This window comes from Gopherus flavomarginatus, chromosome 7 (assembly GCF_025201925.1).
Source record: "Gopherus flavomarginatus isolate rGopFla2 chromosome 7, rGopFla2.mat.asm, whole genome shotgun sequence".
Taxonomy (NCBI): domain Eukaryota; kingdom Metazoa; phylum Chordata; order Testudines; family Testudinidae; genus Gopherus; species Gopherus flavomarginatus.
This window is the reverse complement of record NC_066623.1, coordinates 71,953,339-71,976,935: the sequence shown is the minus strand read 5'-3', so window position 1 is coordinate 71,976,935 and position 23,597 is coordinate 71,953,339. Positions and strand designations below refer to the sequence as shown.

At 41.3% G+C, this 23,597-nt stretch overlaps 1 protein-coding gene across 2 annotated transcripts in view; it reads left to right on the top strand.

Annotated features, from left to right (window-relative positions):
• Nucleotides 1–14,513: 14,513 nt before the first annotated feature.
• Nucleotides 14,514–23,597, top strand: part of DENND1B (DENN domain containing 1B) — a 258,748-nt gene continuing 249,664 nt past the window's right edge. For both annotated transcript variants that reach the window (XM_050961408.1, XM_050961407.1), the window contains exons 1-2: nt 14,514–14,900; nt 18,757–18,821. In XM_050961408.1, coding sequence (XP_050817365.1) covers nt 14,884–14,900; nt 18,757–18,821 — 82 coding nt within the window. In that variant the 5' untranslated portion in view covers nt 14,514–14,883. The remainder of the gene's footprint in view (nt 14,901–18,756; nt 18,822–23,597) is intronic.

Genomic DNA, 23,597 nt, shown 5'->3' with positions numbered 1-23,597 from the left:
CTCTGGGAAGGAGTTTGGGTACTGAGTGCGGACTCTGGGATAGGACAGGGGCTTAGAGTGTATGAGGGAGTTCGGGATCCTGGAGGGAGTTTGGGTGTGGGAGGGGTGACAGGTCAGGCTCTGGGAGGAAGTTTGAGTGTGGGCTTTAGGATGGGGCAGGGGCTTGGGGTACAGGAGGGAATCAGGGCGTCGGCACTTACCACGGCCAGTGCCAGCTCCCGAAAGTAACCCGCACACCCCTCTGGCAGCGGCTTGGTACTCAGCGCAGGAGCAACATGTGGAGGCACCCACTCACCCCAGGGCTGCAGGGACATGCCAACCGCTTCCTGGAGAGGTACAGAGCAGGCAGGCAGGAAGTCACCTTAGGCTATGTCCACACTGCCACTTTCAGCACTAAAACTTTAGTCATTCGGGGTGTGAAGAAACACACCCCTGAGCGACAAAAGTTTTAGCGCTGAAAAGCACCAGTATAGACAGTGCTTTATCGCCAGGAGCCACACTCCCAATATTAAAGCTACCACCCCTCATTCAGGTTGGTTATTTTTTAATGCCAGGAGAGCTCTCCCCCAGCGATAAAGCGTGTCTACACTGCCCACCTCACAGTGCTGCCACGGCTGTGCTGTAATGTGGGCAGTCCTGCTGTGCTGCTGGTGGTGGTGGCAGTGGCGGCTGGGCCCCCCTGGCCCTTTTAAATCGCCCAGGGGCAGCAGGAGGGGCTGGGAGGCACATAGGGGTGGCAGGTGGCACTGGAGGAGAGATCCAGCCCCAAACATTGATGGAGCTGGGCCCCTGGGCCCTAAATATTCATGGAGCCTGGGCCCCACAGGCCCATACAACTCACCGCCCCAATAGTCTTTGGAGAAGCATGCAAACTCTTGGACAATTATCCTAATAAAAATGAATTTCCAAAGAGAGTAGTTCTTACAGAAGTAGGGGGATAGAGATACTCTTGTAGGGGACCTATGAGTATGTTTTTCCCTTCTTCTTTTTTTTAATGTACACAGGCATTGGCTGAGTTAACCTTATTTCAGTAGTGTCTATACAGTCTGACCCTATTGTGCTAGGTATTGTACAATCATATAATTGAGACAGTCCCTGTTTCCAAGAGTTTACAGTCTAAGGCCTTTATCCTCCAAACATTTATGCAGCTGTTTAATTTTACTGCCATCAGTAATCCTGGGAGTAAATGTTTGTAGAGTAAGGGCCTTAAAGTAGTGCATTTCATTCTATTGCCTTTAGTTGCTCAATCATCTAAAAGTTTTTTTCCCCTAACCAAATAGAAAAACTTGTAGCAGGAAGAGAGACGGAGTTCTGCAGAAAATGTATTGCATTTCAGCAAAAAATGCACGCCTTCCATTCTGAAGAGTTTATCAAACTAGATAGCCATCATTTCATTCTCCACTGCACTGTTTTTGCAGCTATTTCTAGATTGATACTTGGAAACAATTCAACTTCACACACTATTACACAAAAATTCTAGAAGAAGTGAAGAATATCTTATTCAACTGAAACTACATGGAGAATTTGAAGTAAGCAAAATGGCATATAATTAACCCAGACTGCAATCTATTCAAAGACTTCAGAGCTAAATCACCAACCAAGCAATACCAGCAACATAGTAGGGTTTAGTTGAGCTTAGACTTCAATGTGGATTTCAAACACCAGTAAAGTGCAAACCCTTCTTTGGAACAAGTAAGGCAATGTGTAGTTTTAATAATTATTTGGCACCACTAAGTTGTTCTCCTTTGATACATACAAAGGAACTTGTTATTTTATATTCTTGTATGGAAGAACTGCCTCAACAATCTGCTCACTCTTGGATGCCACAAAAGTTTTTGCTGCTTCTTAGGTAATATATCAAGGGCCATATATGCACTGTAATTTCACATGTTAAGTTTGGCAAAGTTGTCTTAAATTTCCAACTGTTACAAATACTGATGAATGGGGGTCACCAAGTCTTACCGGTTGCTCTTTGACTATAAAATTTTCCAAGAGAAATCCAAAAAACCTTCAGATGTGGTTTTGGAACAAAATCTTTGGCTTCATCACATCTTGACTATTCTGTGTGAGGAACTAGAAGTGAGATTTCACAGGCATTGCCAGCAAACTTCCCCTTGGGAAAAAAAGTGTGAATGGGAGACGTGCTCAAAGAAGAGAGACATGAAAAAGCATTATTGCATTTCACAAATTAATAATTTATGTTTGTGTTGCCTTTCATCTCAGATAACTTTACAAATGCCACACACACACACACATAAAGGAGTCTCTTCCCACATCAGGGAAATGTAGCCATCTCTAGAGTGGAACTCACCAACTCTTCGACAGTGCACAGCAATGCTACAAAACAACTGAGGACAGGAAGACAAGAGAAATATTGCAGTAAATTAAAAGCGCTGGGGGCATTTAAGTAAACAAGATAGAATTAGCCATATTGGAATTTGGCCTGTGCCTCAAGATAATGGTGATAGGGCTTGCTCCAGTTTATATCTTATGTTCCTAAAGCTCATTCTTCAGTCTTTCCTGCCAGTGGCCGGCTGCTCAGGAAGGGACTCTCTCCCTCTGCCAATGAATTCTGAGAGGTTTTATCTCCTTCCTTTGAAGCATCCCAGATGGCCCCCGCTAGAGATAGGACATGGGGTGGAGTGGGACAGGGAACTGAGCAGTCTCTTGCTCTCAGGTGCTTGGATGGTAGTTCTTGCTCATATGCTCATGGTCTAACTGATCTCCATATGTGGGGTCGGGAAGGAATTTTCCCCCAGGTCAAATTGGCAGTGACCTTGCTGTTTTTTCACCTTCCTCTGCAGAGTGTGGGTGTGGGTCACTTTCCAGGATTATGTGGGTACATCTCATTTAATCATTTCCCTGTCATTGAAGGGGCCTTGGGCACTGGTGTACCTTGGTTCTTCCTATTTTCTGCCATTGGCCCATAGTAGTCTAGTCTTCTGAGGGTCTCATTTACTTTGGTCTCATTTCTGTTGAGTTTAGTATGTGGGTGCTGTGTGATGTTGGTGGCCTGTGATATACAGGAGGCCAGATTAGATGGTCAAGTGGTCCCTTCTGGCCTTAAACTCTATGACTCTAATATCCTTAGCCTTGCAAAAGGTGCCTGGATTCCTTAATGACAACAAGCCGCAGGACCTCTGTCTGACAAATAGCATTGTTAGCAGTGAAGGGCCCCCATGCCAAGTTGTGGCATTGGCTGAGCATTGAGTCAGCAGAAGGAGAGCTGTTATGTGTTTTCACACACAACAAACAAAATATGCATTTTTCAGGCTCTGGACAAGTTGTTTCACATTAAGGAAAAACAACAACACAAATGAACAAATATATTCACCAGGCTCTCAGATGTGAAAGAGTAAATGAAGTTTCTCACTCTAATATTCTGCATCTGTTCAGAACCCAAAATGATGGCTTCCTCAATGCTGCACCTGCAGCAGGCAAGAAAACTCCTCTGCATTTGAAGGCATAGTACACAGACAACAGAATGATACGGCTTGTTGGTTACATAATCCACAAAGGCCACCAACACAAACTTCCTGCATCACCTGTTTAGCTTGTGTGATTTGACCAGACAATAAGTCAAAATGTTGAGGCTACATGTAGTTTCCATCTGCCCTATTTATACTTCTTGAGCAAGCTAAATTGGAGTGGATTAGAACTTTCTGGTTCCGTTGTGCTGCTTGTATTCCTGTTTCCTCATTTCTCTTTTCAGTTTACTTCCTTTCTGTCTGCACTGGATGATTCAATGATTACACATAAAGCAATTTGTGTTGATGAATATCTTAAGAGTAGCCACCAAAATCAGTCAATACCTACCTCTGCCATGTGACAAGGGTGTTGCCATATGTAACCCCCAGTCATGTATTTGAGTGCAGGAAGTAAATACCATTCTCTTACCAGGTTCCTAAGCATCATGGCTTTATTACAAGGTGTCAGCAACTGACAATCTTTAGTAAAATTGGAGCCAATGAAGCTCTATTCAACACTGGTGAGGCCACACCTGGAGTACTGTGTCCAGTTTTGGGCCTCCCACACTACGGAAGGGATGTGGACAAATTGGAGAGAGTCCAGCAGAGGACAACAAAAATGATTAGGGGGCTGGGGCACATGACTTACGAGGAGAGACTGAGGGAACTGGGACTATTTAGTCTGCAGAAGAGAAGAGTTAGTGGGGATTTGGTAGCAGCCTTCAACCACCTGAAGGGGGGTTCCAAAAAGGATGGTTCTAGACTGTTCTCAGTGGTAGCAGATGACAGAACAAGGAGCAATGGTTTCAAGTTGCAGTGGGGGAGGTTTAGGTTGGATATTAGGAAACACTATTTCACTAGGAGGGTGGTGAAGCACTGGAATGGGTTACCTAAGGAGGTGGTGGAATCTCCTTTCTTAGAAGTTTTTAAGGCCCAGCTTGACAAAGCCTTGGCTGGGATGATTTAGTTGGTGTTGGTCCTGCTTTGAGCAGGGTATTGGACTAGATGACCTCCTGAGGTCTCTTCCAATCCTAATATTCTATGATTCTAAGCTACCTCTAGTTTGAAAAGTGATCAGGCAGAGAACTGTAGGAGGTGGTTTACAGTGCTTCTAATTTACATTCTATATGTTTGATAGTAAATGTGTAATGACATGAACAGCAGTTTGTTAAGCTACATGTTAGGAAAAGCTACCTAGAAGGAAAACAAGATGAGAAAATATTATTTAATGAAACAAGGTTGAATTGATGTTGCTGTGGGTCATTTCCTGACTTTTACCTGTGTAACCTTAACATAGCCTTTGACATTTAGTGCAAGATCTTCAGCTGATAAAACTGGTAGAGCTTTTCTGGTTTTAGCTGAGTGATGCTGATTTATACCAACTGACCATCTGACCCTTAATTTCCTAGGTTGTTTTGAAAGTGAGGAATAGGAATGAATAAATGGAAACAAATAAGGTTAAAAAAATGAACAAAAATGCTTGCAGAACAACCAGACAGCTGGCCATAGTGGTGCATACTTTTTTCTTAATAAAATGGAAAAGAAAAGGTATACGTGGGTGAAATTCACACATTGCTCCAAACCCTCACAAGGCCCATTCCCTTCACATTTAGGGCTTCAGTAGGATGCAGGTGTTATGGAGGACTTTTTTCTGGCCTTTTGCTTTGGGATGAATTTGCAGGACACTTCAGCATAGTTGTTACTACTAAACACACACTATAGCAAGAGAGTAATTCTCCAGAGACAATGAAACAAAAAATAACAAGCTGACTGACTAATACTTGGTTCCCTGGTTAACCTGCCTGCTTTTATTGTAAGAGGCAGTTGTATAAACTGAGGATTAGTTTAAGAAAAGAATAGTAGAGAATTTGTAGTAGAACACTGTATTGCAGAGATTGATGGGTTAATTTGAGCTATAAGGATTCTGTACTGAACAGAATACAAGTGGGTGGACTTGGGAGATGTTAACTGGCTGCATCAGTTAAAACTGAGTCATGCCCATTGTTTTGTTTTGATGAGTGAGTGGACCTGAGTGATGTTTAAAGGAAAAAAAAGTTGAAGAAAGACAAACTACATCTTGTATATTTATTAGCAATGGCTGATTGATCCTGCTATTGTATAAATAAGTGACTAAAGGAGACTTGCTGTGTCAAAGCGTAATGCCTATATTTGTTGAAAATGTTGTTGGGTGACTTGTTAAACAGGTTATAGATCAGCAAACAGTTGGAAACATGAAGAAAAGAGTTTGCTGGTGCTTCAGCAAATTATTTCTCTTGGATTCTGCTTGTGTTCCAGACCATGCAGGGCAAAATAAGGCTATTGGTGTTTAAAGTTTAGGAGACCACATAAGAAATTTAACTTAATTAACAGCAGGTTAATGGAGACAGCCTTCCAAAGATACCAATGGGGGAATCATGAAAAATTTGGCTCAGTTTACACATACTATGATTAGAATATTACAAACATCTTTAACCATGTCTGCTACAAAAATAGCTCCTTTGTACTGAATAGGTTAATAAGGGAACATTGTACAACATTTACAATTGTAATATGCATTTCAGACTACCAGACTGGGCAAATACATTGTATCACATCAGAAGACCACTATAAATAGGGTGTCAGACTAAACTGGGATATCTTATTAAAGGCTTGGTCAAATCAAAATATGCTTTATTCACACAGCAAGTACTTTGCAACATCCATTTGTTTTGCTAACAAGGAGATAAAGTAATTGTTTATTCTAAACCTTTTTTTACTGTCTACACTGGATTATAGAATAGGTCCTGTTCTGACCCCAACCTTATATATTGAAGGAACAGTCCTGCAAAGGGAAGCTTCTGATTGTTTTTTCAAAATATATATTTTAAGGACTTTCCTATGGGTTACATCTTATGAGTATGGTAATGGCAGACATACGTTCTGTGGAAAAGTAAAATAATATTTTATTTTGTGAAACCTATTCCCTGGACTTCTCTATGTATTATTCGTGGGGGGGAAATGACATGTGCAAAACACTTTGTACCTTAAGAGATGAAGCAGAACAAATGATTAAAATGGATCAAGATATAATGTTTCAATAGGAGATATATTTAAATATTGGTGCCAGCAATAACTATTAATACAGTGAAAACATTTTGACATGGCAAACTTTGGGTTAACTGAACTAAGTAGTTTGTACCTTCTGGAACAGGTCCAATGTGATTAATATGTAAAAATACTGTGTTAGTAAGCAATGCCAGCTAAGACAAGAACAGGCCATGAAGAGCTGAATTGTAGTACACTTTTTACATTTCTTTTGAAATCAGTGATATTGATGCTTTGTTACGTGGGTAACAAAGGTGCTAGGAACAAGGCATCACTTTTAATGGTTGACATAAAATGGACCTAGGAGAAGTTAAAGCAGAAAGAACACATCCTTGGAGGACCATTTAAAAAAAACCCCACAAAAACCAAAACACTGTAATTAGATGTTAACATACACAACGACCAGAAATTCTCTGAGGTAGCAAGAAAGTAAAACACCGATACTCAGAGATGGAGCAAAACCAGATTATTATATTTTAACACATCCCACTGGAACTCTCACCTTTGCTAATGCCAGTATTTGGATAGGGGACACCCAAGAATCAACTAGCTGTTGTAAGAAGTGGTGCTAGTGAGTTTGTAAGTAACACTACATCCTCAGATTTAGGACTGAACCAGTGACTCAGAATAATGCTAGAGGGCACTGTGTTGCTGAAGAACCAACTTCCTGACCATTTCCTATTGAAGAGCAAAGTAAGAGATTGAGAGTCCTGAGCAAAACAAACTGTACACAGGAATGATGCATTTCCTTAACTTTCTGTGCAAGTCCCTAAGGATAATAGGGACCTGATACTGCTTCAATATATTAAGCCACTCTTGAGAGGTACTGAGTACCCTTAGTTTCCACTGAAATCAATGGGTGCTGAGGGTATTCCATGTCTGGCTTGCTAATCTATGTGCACCTCCATCCCCTCTTTGAGCACAGCCCCTCAGGTGTCAGACTTTTGTCTTTACCTCTCCTGAGGTAGCACCCTGTGATTCACCCACTCTTAGACTAGGCCCTGGGCTACAGTACCTTTATCAACTATGCTTACCCAGCAGGTCCAACTGGGTTCTTCTCTTCCAGGAGTCTGTGGCTACTGGGCTGACCAGATAGCCTTCTTAAACCAAAGTATCATTTATTTTCACAGTAGGAAGAGAGCATAAGAAAGAGAAGAAGAAGAAAGAATGGGAGGGAGTTTAAACCAGCAAACCATGCATACACCTAACACCCCCAATAACAGCCTCCCCTCTACAGAGAGTCCCTTTCAATCCAGCCAGGACTCCTTTGTTCTGATCAGTTCCTGGGGTTTTTCCTTGCTTGTCCAAATAAATTCTGTAAGATGGCTGGAGCCAGGAGGTAAAATATTAACAGGTAATGGTTTGGGCAGTGTCTCTTAACAACCCTGAAGTGTTTACTGAGGAGTGGCTTAATTTGACCAATTGATTTATTCCTGCCTGTTTCCTTACAGCCAGTTATTAAACTAAACCAGAGGTTCTCAAACTGTGGTCCGCAGACCACCAGTGGTCTGTGAGCTCCATTCAGGCAGTCCGCGGCTAGTTCTCTCTAAGGTGCGCACCTGGGCGGTCGCACACAAGAGAATGAAGGGCCACCCACCTAATTAGGTGCCTGGACCCTGGAGGAGACACACATGTAAGGTTAGGTGGTGGCCTTGGGGGAATAGGGAGTAGGTTGGAGGGGGCAGTGGGGTGAGAAGACAGGGTGGGTGGAATTTGGGACATGCAGGGCTGTGGGTGGTGGCCAGAGAAAGAAGTGACTTTCCCTAGCTCCAGGGCTGAAGCTGCCGGAGAGAGACTCTCCTGCTTCCCAGCCCCAGCTCAGGGGCTGCTGCAGCATGGGAGAGAGGGCACATCCATCATATTAGAAAGGTAAGACTACTGATATTAAAATATGGGTTATGTGCTTTTATTTGTAGAATGAAAAATGTGTATTATTATTAACATTTTTTTTATATAGCGCTTTTATCCAAAGCACTTTATAATAGTTAGCTAACAGTACAAACAACATTTGGAAAGATCACTAAGTGGTCTGCCGAGACCCACAGCAATTTTCAAGTGGTCCGTGGAAAAAAAAAGTTTGAGAACCACTGAACTAAACCAATCTAGCCATACAGTAAACATTCCAATAACTGTGTCAACATACAGTATTCAAATTATTACAGAGCAGCTCCACATCTCTCAAAAGCTGCTCAGCACCTTGCAGTGTCAGGCTCAATAGAGAGTTAAATGGTGGCAAACATATGTATGCATTGAGCCAAAACAATCACACAAAGGTAACTGGGTAGATTGCCCTACTATCTTAGAGTAAAGAAGAGTGCAAAACCCTGCATTTTGTTTTAAGAACATCTTGAGATCCTAGTGCATACCAAGCAGTTATTACAACAAAAATATAGAAATACTTATTGTACTTTTTATTTGCATTAGGGGTTAAGGAAAATGCATAATGGTACTTTTTTTTAGGATGTAGAAAAAACACTGGTTAATAGATTTTGTCTTATATAAAGGCAGCTTTCTGTAGAAAGAGAGAAATGTTGGGATTGATTACCAGAGCACTGTGATTGAGGAAGCACTGGTGCTATAATGACCAAGAAGCCAAATGAGCCAGTTATTGGCCTAAGATCCTGGCAACTCCCTCTATATTTGTAAAATGAAAACTCCTTGTGTAGAGCTGAGAAACAGGTTTGTGTTGTGCAGCTAATTTCCATATATATCTTCCACCAGTAAACAGTCCCTTTATGTACTGACACCTTAATGAAAGACTGTAATTCACACCGAACCATCCCCTAAAAACTGTAGTTACAAAGCTAGTGCTGTATTTTGGTCAGACATAGCAAGACAATTTCCACAATGATTTGCAAGTCCTAAGCACATCCTTATTTAACACAGATCAGTTCCTAATTTTATGAGCTTTTGGCTTCACCACAGCAAGGACACTTTAGTGAACAATAACCTCAAGAATTTCACACTGCTGTTAGTAAAAATTGTTCTCTTGCTGACGGAATAAAGCTTTTCTCAAAATTGATAAAGAAATCTTTGCTTCATCATAGTTTTACTGACAATCAAATTAGTCTGGTAAACTTAAAATGCAGAATACATTTCTGGGCTTTGCTATCATTTAGAAATATGATTCCTCAATCTAAACAGAAAAAATGAATTCATTCAGCATCACTGGATTCAACCTTTTAAGGATCTTTTGTTTACAAATGACTTGGATGAATACCTCCATTCAGACTATGCACAAAGCAAATTACTGCCAACACGAAGAAGGGATTCATAAGCTCTCCCCTATGTTTTAAAAGGAAATTAGTATTCCAAAAAAAAATATCTGGACTGAAAAGTTTTTCCTAAAAATCACTGCATATGGGCAGGAGCAGAGCATGCTTTCACACTATTGTTGTCAATGTCTCTCAAACCTTGCATAGAGGGAATATCTCAGGTGCGGAGTGAACAGGAGGAGTTTCTCCGCTAGTTCTTTGATTTTCTTAGAGTATGCTAACAAGGATGGCAGTTGAGATATGGACATATGTAATAAGGACTATAATCACCAATCCATTTCATGCATCTGACGAAGTGGGTATTCACCCACAAAAGCTTATGCTCCAATATTTCTGTTAATCTATAATGTGCCACAGGACTCTTTGTTGCTTTTTACAGATCCTTTTAAAGAGGCTACCCCTCTGATACTCAATCCATTCCAAATACTCCACTGAACAATCAACAGCTAGTAAGAACTGGTGGTAGCTACTGAGCTGGGCTGGATTCAAAGCCTAATAGGTAAAAGGTTCTTTATTCCACTATCAGTTCCTTGAGCTGCCAAGTTTGTGAAAAGCAAAAATTCTTCACAATGCTTTTCTACTATTCCCAACTTGTTTTGTACATGACAGTACAATTAAATAAAGAAATTGGAAAGCATGGACAATGCATTTTTTGTCTTTCATTTAAAAAATGAAATTAATTGCAAAACACTAGTGTAATGTTAAAATAGAATAGTTTAAAAATTAAGGCAGGTTTATACAATATAATTTACCTAGGCATGTCACACATCTTCTGAAACTTATGGTGCACATCTAACAAACTAACACATTAAGGGCCAGATTGTAAACCTATTGCTCTCACTGATAATTCACAGCGGATTTCACAATTGGGCCCTAAATTATCCATTTAGAAGAAAAATAACGCTTGAAAAATACTCCTTAAAAATACTATGTTCCAAGTTAATATTGCTGTAAATATTTTAACATTTCAATTTCCTGTCTTTTAAAACTGCAATCTGAATATGGCATTAATGTAAATTCTTCTGATCTTCCCAATTAATTTTACAATTTTAAGTTTAGAACAAACAGGATTTAATATGGAATGCAGACCTGCTTAAACTTATGTTTTCAGAACCAAAACCATGGTTAGTCACCAGATTTATATAGAAAATATTTTACTTTTAAATTGACACTTTTGTAGGTATTCAGAGATTGCTCTATGGTCCTCACTATATTAGCTAAAGTGTGACGTACTCTAATGATATCCAACAGTTACCCACACACTAAACATCACGTAAATGATAAAAATGTCCATATTGAACTGGTGTATTGATATACTTGGCACTCACTAATGAAGTGATAAATTGTAGGTGAATATATCAGCTGACCTGCTTAAGTGGAGCTGGTTTTTTTAGCCCAGTTGGTAGGGCACATAGATTAGAAAGCCTGGAAATCTTCATTCCTACCTTAGTACTGACCTCTCCCTGGGAGTTCACTCGTTAATATGGATGCCTACTTGCTTATTTACAGAGGTGTGTGCATGTTTGTGCAGAATACTGTTGTCATGTGGCACATGCATGGTGTTCAGACACAGCATTATCAAATGAGTAGTGACAGCTAAGTTTGTTGCATTCCTGAGCATTAATGATAGCACAGTGCAATTTATGTGTAAGACTTTTATTGAGCCAAACACACACTCTCACAAGATGTCTTTGGTACTCACATTTGTCCCTAAAACAAAAGTTAATTTTTTTACCATTAAAGGAAATAATCCACATAATTGGATCCATAATATTAAAAAATGAGGTGGGAAAGGGGTAAGACCATGCACAGAGCCATTGTAAAGATGAAGAACAGTTTACCCAATTAAGCACACTCTGAGGACAGCTGACGGTGAATGGAATGATTTGAAATACTTTAGACATTTACTTACTGATGTCTGGCTAGTGATCTTCATAGCATTCTAGCAATGTATCTATATTGAATCAGTGACTAAGTCTTTACCTTTCTTCTCTAAAGGCCAAATCTTTTAAGGGTTAAGATTGGTTTAGGGGATGGGCCATTAAGGATCTATTTTTTAATATTATCTTGAGGTAAATATCATAGGCTGGGCACCTAATTAGGAAATTCATTTTTGTGTTCTTGTTTTGGAGAATTTTGAATAGGAACTGTCATATTGTAATTGTACTGCATTTACAGCTTGGAATAGTGAGAGGGAAATTGAAATAAATGCTAGTCTCAGTGAAATCAATAGCAAAACTTCCAGTGAGACTAGGATTTAGCCTTAAGAGATGACCGAAAGTCTGTAATGTCTCATAAGATATATTTTTAGATGAAGTGACTAGTACTGTGCACATATTCCATATTTTGAGCACCTGCACAGTCTACTGCTTATTTTGTGGCCAGAACTTGGAAGACTTCCCTCATTCAATCCTCAAAGAGTCCAGTTTAGGTAATTGGTCAGTTAAGGGTAGCAGGTTTCAGTGCTCCTCTTAGGAGCCTCAATTACCACAAAATCAATTCATTTATTTTTCATTTCAACAAAAGATGGTCTGGGTTTATAGAGCTCCTGCACTCCCCACAGCTCCCACTGACTTCCGTGGGAGTGGGAGTTGCATATGCTCAGTGCTTCTGAAACTATGCCCACAAATGAATGCATCATCAAGTTGGAGAAAGAAAGCACTCAAAAGTCAAGAAAATCCAAAAGCTAATGTTTCTGCTTCAACATCAAATTGGTTTTGTTGCACATTCTATATGTTTTATTATTAATTTATATACCACACGGTGAATAGGATGTACAACATGGCCAAGTTAATGTTGCAGCAGGAAAACTGTTGTTTATCATTTCCTGACTTCTTTGAGTGCTTGATTCTTCAACTTCAGTAACATACTAGTGCTGTTTTATGTGTTTAATAGATCATTGGCTTGAGTGTATTCCACTCACCAAGTGCTGATATTATGATTAATTTCAGAGAGAGCAGTGAAGGGCATTTTTTATTTGGCCCAGTATTGCAAAATTTCTGCTTTTTGCATTTTTCATTGTGATTATATTATGAAGTGAAGGAAATTTGGAATAGGTGGGAATTTGGCTGCACAGACCACCTAAGGTGAATGGGACTTGGTGCATTTTTAGGGCCAGCTTTTGTTTTTATCCCATTCCACACTCAATGGGACTACTACAGTCCATAACATTATTGGTATATAAGTGTTTGCAGAATTGGGTGATTTACTCTTGTACTTTCTTCCCTTGGATTACTTGTTAAGAATTTTGGGGTACAGTTTGTTTAAGGCAAAATACAAAACAAAACTGAACTAACAGAATTATAGGCTAAAATAAAATTCTTCATTTTAAAATCTTAAAACCATTACCTTTTCCATTATAGAGCTAACATATACACAGTGGTGATAAAACTATTAGGTAAAAGTGTCTAAATATATGAAATAGAAACATCTGATGTGCATCTGTGATGGTATGAAGTGGAGATGACATGACTGTTGCCAAAGTAACCGCACTATTAGCAAACAGAATAGACCAAATTCATCTCTGGCATAAGATCTCCCCTGGAAGCAAATGCAAGTTGCACACGTTTATGGAAGGGCTATATATAGCCCAACAAAAGACTGATTCAAATTCTGTTTTCACCTACATGCTTGCTGCTCCATCCGAAGTCAAAGGAATCTGTCCCTTAGAAACTTGGAAGGCCCTAATTTTGAAAATACACAGGAATAACTTTGTGAATAGCTGCATTGAGTTCAACGGGACTACGGGCATGTATAATTGTTTCAGGATTAGGTTCAGGTGTTTGCTGCTTCTGTTGTCCTTTTCCTCTGAGGGCTCTTCCTGGTGTGAAGGCCTATATCCTGAAAGCTGAACCATGTGAGTGGACCTCTGGATCCACTTGCAGGATCTGGACCTTCCTAAACTGTAAAGACCAAATACTGCAAGACGTGTGCTGTGAAGAATAGCATTGACACCAGACTTGTATCAAAGTCAATGGGAATATTTGCAGTGAGTAAAGGCAGGCATATATTGGAGCCTACAGGATGAGTCTTTGGTTTAGAGAGCCAGCTTTCTGGTTGGGGGGCAGTAGAGCAGCCACCTCTGCTTCACTCTGGATTAATGAAAAAGTCAACCCTTTCTAGAGGGATGAAGGATTTTGCAATGTGCTTTAGTAATGAGATATTTTGAATATCTGACCCAACATTTTACTTCCCTTTCCCTCTTCATGTGGGGTGTGTGTGTGTGTGTAAATTGGAACTTCATTCCTTTAAACCTGTAACAACCTGAGAACCCAGCTTGAAGGGTTTGGGGAGATAAAGTGCAAAACAAAACAAACAAACCTTAGCTCTGCCTTTCTAAATTAAATGCCTGATGGAGGAACAGTGCGAAGTGGCGGTTTTGGGTGGTTTATCCCCTTCCCCAATCTAGGGAAGCGTTAATTATAATGAAAGGAGAAGTTCAGGCGCCTCTGGGGGTGTTTAGAGGAAATGTGCAGAGATGTGCTGGACTGGGACTGTACAACCCCCACGCGGGCCACAACTAGCCAGAGCTTTTGGAGCAGCCCCGTGGGTCAGGCAGTGGAGCGAGGCCCCTGCCCTTTGCCTCCGAGCGCATTCAGCGCTGGGTTGGGGCCGGCCCGGGCCCGGAGGGCAAAGGCTGCTGCAGCAGGCCCGGGGGCTGGCGCTGCGCACAGACCGGGCAGCCGACACCCCGCGTGTGTCCCCGCAGAGGTCAGTTCAGGCCCGTCTCCCGCGGCAGGGCCACCCCCACAGCCACCCCTGGCCCGGCGCAGGTGACACTGACACCGGCGGCTGCTCCGGCCACCGCCGAGCTTCCTGCTTCCCAGAAGGTGTCGGCGTCGCGGCAACAGGAACTGAGGCTGGGAGGAGGCGGTGCCGCCGCTCCCCGCCGCGCTCACGGCCCGAGCCGGGGGAGCGGAGCAGCCACGGGCCACCGCCAGCAGCCGCTGTAACCTCCCCGTCCCCCGGGGCAGGCGCGTCCCTCCTTCCCCTGCCGGCCGGGCGAGGTGTTTCCCCGCGGGGGCGCGGACCGGCCGCCCGGGGCCCGAGATGTGACCATGGACAGCAGGATCAAGTGAGTGCTGGCGGCGCGGGGGCTGCTCGGCGGAGGGGGCGGCCGAGGCGGCTCGGGGGGCTGCGCTGGAGGGAGAGGGGAGGAGGGACTAGGCCTCAAAGCCTCCCCCAGCCTGGCGGGGTGTGGGGCAGGGGCCTGGCTCTGCGCTGGGCACGACAGGAGCTGGACTGCACCGGGCTGTCATGGGAGCCCACGCGGCAAAATCCCCCTCCCCGCAGGTGTGACACTGGCAGCGTCAGAGTCAACAGCTGGTGGCTCCCCACCCGATTCTCCATCCCCCAGTGGAGACGCCCAGCCATGAATCCTGCAGCCCGCCCCACAGGGAGAGCTTGTCAACCCCCCATCTCTCCTCCCCCCAGGAAACCTCTCTCTGCCGCAGCGTCCTTTATTCCCAGCCAGAGACTAGAACACACTCTCTGTCTCTGTCAAAATGACCCTCCCTTCAATCATCAGAGACTGTGGTACATGCACCTTAAAGTGAGCCCCACTTGCTGAATCCTTCATCATCAGAGGATGAGATCAGGGTACACAGGGCCTTATAATAATCTTCATCCCAGTGAAGGAGTCTGCCCCACAAGTGGAAGAACTGCCAGGCCATTGTTTCTGTCTCTGGGAACATAAACATAACTAGTCTTCCTAGAAGACAGTGCCAGCCTAAGATTTGGTACCTACCAAACTTCTCAGAAGAATGTCCACGATGATGTGTTTGGGTGTTAGGTGGGTTACAAAAATAATACTGAACAAACTTTTGCACCTTACTTTTTGCCTATTTATTGTCTCGTATCTATTGCCAATAAATGGTGATTTTTAAAAAATATTCCAGTTGTTTTACTTTACTGTCATATTTGTGAAAATTACAGACGACTGAGTCTTGGTTTTGAGAAACAGCTACAAAAATAGAGTGTAAAACTAGTAGCATCAAAGCAGAGGTTGTTTATAAACATCCTGATAAGGAATCTAACATCATCTTTCTATTTGATTATTCAAGAAAATTAAGTTTTTTCGAGACGTTAAGAGAATAATTCTACTTCAAGAGAATTTTAGTGTAACCTAGATGTGTTGACAAAGTAACTTTTGTAGAGTTAATTTTTTGTGATGGTTTGAAGCTACTTGCCCATTGTGAGTAGTCCCATTGACTTCCGTTATTCAGTAATTGATGAGAGGTTAAATCTGTATTTTGTAAACTTACAATAATCTATATTTATGATGAATCTGCTATTTAATAGTTATAATAGAAATGAAAGCCAGTCTGACATATATCACACTAGTTTGACATATTTCTTGACACTTCTAAGTATAAGTAACACCTTCTGTGTGGGAGGTGAAGAGTAAACCTAGAACTTTTCTGTGGAAGCAGACTTTGTGGTGGTGTACTGAGGGAAGAAACACATTTTCACATGCTGTCTTGTTGATTGTAAATTCAATTAAGAAATTGAGCTCTGAAGTCCTAATTCTGTATTTGAGACACGTTTTTAATGGAAATGAATGTGTTAAATCCAGCATTCTGATTTTCCACTCCTTCTTTAAGGAAGGGTGGAAATGAGCCAAAAGAGCAAACACACACCTAAGTTTAAATTTCATTTAACCCTTTCATGGTAGAGGGATTCCACCTTTCTCACTACAGGCTGCGTTCTTACAGCTCCGTTTTGCCCTCATTTAAATGAGTGCAACTCTAATTAGATTCATTGTGATCTTGCTAGCTGAGGGGAGAAACAATGGATCATTTTCTTTTCTGTTACACTCCTGTAAATCTCAAGTAGTCTGGATTTACACTGGTGTAACTGAGAGCAAAACTTAGACAAAAAAAAAAAAAGTGCAGAACTAGCTCATTCAGTATCCTCTTTTAAGATTTTCCAATTGAATAATTTAAAAAGTGATCAAGGAAGGAATATGATGTGAAAAGATATGTCATTGTTGCTCAGAAATTTGATATCAGTCTTAATATAAATACATATTGTCAATACTTGGTGACAAAATAAATGATAGAAAACACATTAAGTAACTGGTGACCTCTGAAAGTTTCCCTCTAGTCCAGAGGTGGGCAAACTACGACCCGTGGGCCACATCCAGCCTGCGGGACCCTCTTGCCCGGCCCCTGAGCTCCTGGCCCGGGAGGCTAGCCCCCTGCAGCCTCAGCTCACTGTGCTGCTGGCGCAGTGCTCTCGGTGGTGGGGCTGCGAGCTTCTGGGGCAGAGCAGCTGCAGAGTCCGGCCTAACCCGGTGCTGTGTGCTGCACGGTGGCATGGCTGGCTCCAGCATGGCTGTAGCGCCACCAGTGCTCCAGGCAGCGCGATAAGGGGGCAGGGGAGTTTGGGGTGATGGTGGTCAGGGGTTGGGGTTGTGGCTAGGAGGAGGGGCGGTCAGAGGGTGGGGAACAGGGGTTGAATGGGGGCAGGGGTCCTGGGAGTGGGCAGTCAGGAAGGAGAGGGAGAGTTGGATGGGAGAGCGGGGGGAAGTCAGGGGACAGGGAAAAGGGTGTGTGTGTGGATGGGGCAGGGGTCCCGGGTGGGCTGTCAGGGACCAGGGTGGGTTGGATGGGACAGGAGTTGGGGGAGGGCATCAGTGAGCGAGAAGCGGGGGTGGGGGTTGGATAGGGGTCAGGGCTGGGCCATGCCTGGCTGTTTGGGGAGGCAAAAAGTTTGCCCGGCCCTGCTCTAGTTCAAAATCCCTCTAAAACTTTTTTTAAAAACTTGTATCGAACTTTCAGTCTGTGATATGCTTTATATGCATCATTTTAGAAACCTGAGGCCCAGTCTTGAATTCCTTACTTGTGAAAAACTGCTGTCTTCTCTATTATGTGGTTACTTAGATAAATAATTGATATGGTGGAAGTTATAATATTTGCTTTTAATATAAATGGCAGATTGCTCATCAGAATGAGAATTTAAATAACTCAGAATGGTAAAAATAAATTAAGGGTTGCTTCTGAACCTAACATCATAAATCAAGAAATTACTGAAATGTAGGAGTTTATTCACAGACAAAGAATGTTGTATAGTAATTGCACTCACTTGTGGCTGTTCTGTGCAAATAATTATTTAAATTTAGGCTAGGGTTGGGTAATGAGCTATCAGCCAACAAATGCAAATGTAATTCATAATTACTGGATTAATATTCCCAGTGGTTGAATTGTTGTGTACAGGATTCAATCCTTAAGCACGCCAGTGGCAGTAACTTCTAAAGGAGATGGAAGGGGACTGTCAAGTTTCAGTTGGTGACCAAATATATTAAAAAGATAAATGTGCCAATGGCTCAGTCTGCAGGAATTAAGATGGAAGCCTAATCCTGGTCACCTCTTCGTACCTTAAAAACAGAAGTGGTTCAAACTGGTAAAGTAGAAAAGGCTATCAGTGAGGCCCAATCTACATACTGGTTTCTCATCGATAGATAATAAAGAAACTAGCAGCATTTTTTTCATCTGTAAAGTTCAGTTTTGTAAAGCAAACTGTCAGCAAGTTTAAAATTGTATTTACTTCAACACAACTATTTAAAATGGGGTAATGACATAATGAAAGGACTGAAGAGCTCTCAAACATGTAGGACTACAATTTATCAGTGTAATCACAGAATTTTGATTGTTTTAACAATCATCTAATTATTCTAAATTCTTGCTTCTGTTGCCTATTCTTTTTTGAAAAGTGTGTGAATATATTACAGGATGAGAAGGAAAATATGACTTCTGAAATCTTACAAAACATCCAAATAATTGAGATTCTCTCTCTAATTTTATTGTGTCAAATGGAGTGGAAAGGATATAACATTATGGGCACTGTGGAGAAGGCTTGATAATCTAGATCAGTCTATGTGGTTGGTGACATATGTATGACTAATCAATTGACTTGTTTTTTATTTCCAGGCAAAATCCAGAAAGTACATTTGATTTGGTACTCAAGGTAAAATGCCAGGCTTCTGAAAATGAAGGTAATGTACTCCAACTGTTGGCATTTATTTATAGAAACTAGGGATGGAAAAGACCCTATTAGATTATTTAGTCCACACACCCTCTATTTTGTCACCTCATGCTTTGAAGTGTTGATAGTTTGGAATTCTGTTAGTGCTCATTGCTATTATTCTAATTCTTTTTTTCAGTTATTAATATTCTGATGATAGAAGGGCAAACATTTGCAGCAGTTTATTGTTGATATGGTGGTTTGTGTTACATACTTATACCATTTTAATTCCTATACTCTTTCAGTCCATAAAATGTAGATTTAATAAGTCATTTAATTTTAGTGGTATGTCTCAGAACTGGAACTCGAGTACTTTGATTTCTCTGTTTGTCTCTTTGGAGCTTTTCTCTTAACAATCATTGTTGAAGGAGGAAAAAACCAAACCTACATAGCAGAAAATAACCTTTACTGTAGCAATTTTGGAATAGTGCAAATGGCATTGTGATCTGACTTGAATTGGTATTAGCAATTAGTTTCAGACTCCTATAAGCACTCTGGTGAAAGAGATATGGTGCTGCAGGAGTACTAACAAGATCACAATTCTAGTCAGTTATCTGAGCAAGTCTTTTGGTTGCAATTTGCATGTAGGAAAACATGCGACTTCTCAGGTTGAAGTTAAAGCGTTGACTAGAATTTCTAATGAGGGACTCAACAAGAATAATGGCATATAACTAGTTTTACATCTTCTAGTACATCATCATGTCCCCTTGACTTTATCTCCTATTGATTTTTCTTGCTTTCCATATTTTTCCTCGTTCACTTATTCTCCATCACATCCTCTGCTTTCAAGCACACCACTGTATTCCCTATTCTAATAATTTTCCTTAACCCTTCCAGCCTCTCCAACTGCCAGTGTATATTCTTCCTCCCATTCATACCCAGGCTTTTTGAATTTATTGTCTGTTGCCAATGCTGCAGCTCCTCTAGGCTGACTTCCTCCTGGATCCTCTCTGCATGGTAGTTTCCACCCATTTCACTCTTATGTAATTGCCTTTATTGAGGCAGGATATTATATCCTGTTCCTGGTCAAGTTCTTGGGTGACTTCTTTATCTTTATCTTCCTTGACTGATCAGCCTCCTTCACACAGTTGACTATGCTCCCTTCTTGACTTGCTGTCAGTGCTTTTAGGGTTCTCTGTGGGTTTGGCTTTCCTTGCTCTCTTAATTCCTCCTCTTAGCAATTGCAATAAAGGCAACTTTCTGATCATCTCCCATTCTCCTCCTCTTTCTCTATACTCTCTTCCTTGGTAACCCTCTGTCCATTCTCATATCCTGAATGATAATGAGACCCTGATCTATCTCTCCACACCTGATCTGTCTCCCATGGCCTGTCTTTGCTTTGTGACTGTCTATCTGACATCTTTTTTTGGATGTCCAGCCACATTTCAACTCATTTTCTCCTTCACCGAGGCTTGCAACTTTCATGTCATATTCAGTTTCTTTCTCCCCAAGATATAGTCTGACAATTAATCTGTCTGGTGTTTCCTCTCTGGTATCTTTAAAATCTGTTCCTTCTCTATTCCTACTGCCAGAACGTTGATCCATGCTCTTGTCATGTCTTGCTTTGATTACTACAGCATCTTCATTTCTGACCATGATTCTCATGTCATATCCTTCAAGTCTGTCCGGTGTGCTGTTGCCAGAAATATTTGCCTCACCTGCAGCTCTATGATATCTACCTGGTCAAATCCCACATTGGTATTCACTCCCCTTCTGCATCACATTCAAACTCCTTATACTCACCTTCAGGACTACAAGGCTTGGCTTCTGCTTACACCTCAACACTAGTTTCTTGGCACTTCCCCAGCTCTCATTGTATGTGCTATTTCAGTTCATCTTAACACTCCTTTGATTGTCTTCTGCTACAAGAGACTGTGCCTTTTCTCATGAGCCCCTTATATATGGAGTATACTCCTGGCCCTGTGTGCCAAGCTGTTTTGCACTTCTCATGTTCTCAAAGCACTCCTTAAAACATATTTTGGTTACTCTCCTATTCCTGTCCTCACTCCAAAATCTTCACGCACTAACATGTATTTTTTAAAAGGAAGCAACTGGATAGGTACTTACCAAGTATATACAGGCAAGTCTCATCTTACGTGGGGGTTCCGTTCCGCAGTTAGCACGTAAAGCGAAAACTGCGTATAGTCAAAATTACATTTAGTTAAATGGCGGGCGGAATTGCCCGCACTACAGAAACAGTATTTAAATTGTTATTTTTCTCTTTTTTTTTTGTTTTTGCCGACCGTGTAAAGCTGAAATCACGCATGTTAAAAGCGCGTAAGATGAGACAGACCTGCATTTTGATTTCTATTCCATATAGGTTCATATATCACTCTCATAACCATAGAATATGAGCATTTGACAAGTGGTGCATTAAGCAACATGTTTAACATCTGCGTGGTTCAGTCTCCCTCTCATCCTGTCCCCAGGGGGAGAATTGTGTGTCCAATGTAGTGGGGGCTTTTTGGTAGGGTTTGGTAGGTGTGATGGTTCATTGTTCATGAGGGAGTTCATTTCATAGTCTTAGAGCAGCCCCTAAGAAAGCTTGGTACCATGCACAGATGAGCTTTACCTGGATGGTCCAAAGTTTTGTTGTACCTGTTGTGGTGGTCTTTTAGATATGCTTGGCCCAGGCCCTTAATGCCTGGAAGCGAAAGACAGAGCCTTTGAATTTGACTCACTATTTTATGGGGAAACTTTTGCAGAGAGCAGAGGACAGGTTTGTTGTGTTCACAGTAGCCTGTGTGGTGAGGTGAGGATGTGCTACAGTGTTCTATATGAGCTGGAATTTCCTATATGGTGAAGGCTTCATGCCCAGCTATATTGTATTGCTGTAGTCCAGATAGGAGATGAAAAAGATATGAATAAATAAGTTCAAGTTGCCATCCACTATGATGGGATGGAGTCTTCTAGACAGTTACAGATGTTGGAAAGCATCACATGTGGATGATGCTATGTGAGTGCTTAGCATCAGTGAGCAATCCAGGAACCACCCCAAAACTCCCATCTGAACTGATGAATTATGAAGTGTGCACCTTCCACCAAAGAAGACTGCACCTTGGGTGCAGACTCTTCAGAGCGCTTTCCCCTGCCTGCCTTTGTCTTGCATGGGTTGAACTTCAGCCAGCTGTTTTTAATCCATGAGCGGAGTCCAGTGCTTATATGAGATGTTTTATGTTGAGTGCTATGGTCATATATGGTGATGTACATGTAGAGTTGTGTCATCTATGTATTGTTGGCACGCAAGTCTCTATTTTCTTACCAATTCGCCTAGTGGCTGCATGTTTATCTTGAATAGGACTGGAGAGAGAATTGAGCCTTCTGAAACATCACAAGTGAAAGGTCTAGTGGCTGAGGTGCAGTTCCCATCACCATTCTTAGGGTGTCACTTGTATATTATAATTATCATCTTTCAATACTCTGGGCATCACATTAGATTGTCTCTTGAATTAAGTCTAATTTAGATCACAAATGCCTCGGGGCAGGGACCTGTCATTGTGTTTGCCTGTGGCACTGAGAGTACAATAGTAGTGTGTCAAATAAATAAATCTGAGTATTAAGACTGAATTTATTTAAGGAATTATCGTACATGTAACGAGATGAATGTGTGATTTCTCTAATACAGCTTTAAAAACTGAGTAAAGGTTTGTTTTACTAAACAGGGAGCTTTCCAGGTCAGTTTATGATAAGGCTAACAAATTTGACAGTTACATTGTATTGGAAGACTTGCCTTTAAACAGATTTTCATGCTATGATAATGTTTTGAATATATCATATATCAAAACAACGTCCATTCACCGTTTCTTTGGTCATGCCCCTTTCTTTCCCATGAAAGAGAATTAAATTTAAATAGGGACTTTCTCTCTCGCATCCCATCTGCTTCTTGTACTTGATCCTGCAGTGAAGTCAGGGTTGAATCTGTGACATCACTGTCATCAGTGTTGCTGTGGAACTATCACAAGCACAGAATTATGATCTCCCTGCATAAGTGAGCAGCAGGAGAAGTTGAGTTAGGAGGGAGAAAGACTTTAATGTGACCCACAGATCTTTAAGGTTTTCATTTCAAGTTTGTTCTAGAGTGAGCTCCACTTTTTTAGGTTTTTCTGCATTTTGTTTAACCACCCTTTGTTAATTGTGCTACAATTCAAACAAACAAGTAAAAACTAACACAGTCCTGCTGTGTCTGACTATAAATAAGCTACTATTTTTAAATGGGATGCTGCACACCTGTACAAGTTTGTTTATGATGTGACACACCGTAATTTGCACTTAAAATTAGCACTTTCCAAAGATGATTTTTAACAGCTGAACATTTTTAAATAACCCCTAAAATATAACACATCTTTTTTGAAAACAGGCCTGACAACCTGGAAAGTGGTTTTTTCAATCATAGCTGAGCAAATACACAAAAAGTGTCTTGGGATTTAAAAAAGCTGTAAGGGTGGCTTTGAGGATTAGTTGAATGATTAAAATTATTGCTTCAGTAGCCAAGAGTAAAATCCAATAAATAAATAAAATCCAAATGCATGCTATTTTAATTAACTGAAAACTTAATTCAGTGAATACAGTAGAACCTCAGAGTTACGAACTGACCAGTCAACCACACACCTCATTTGGAACCGGAAGTACTCAATCAGGCAGCAGAAGAGATGCGCACCCCTCACCCCAACTCTCCCCAAAAGCATATACAGTACAATACTTTTAAATGTAAAAAATAAAAAATAAAGGGAAAGCAGCATTTTTCTTC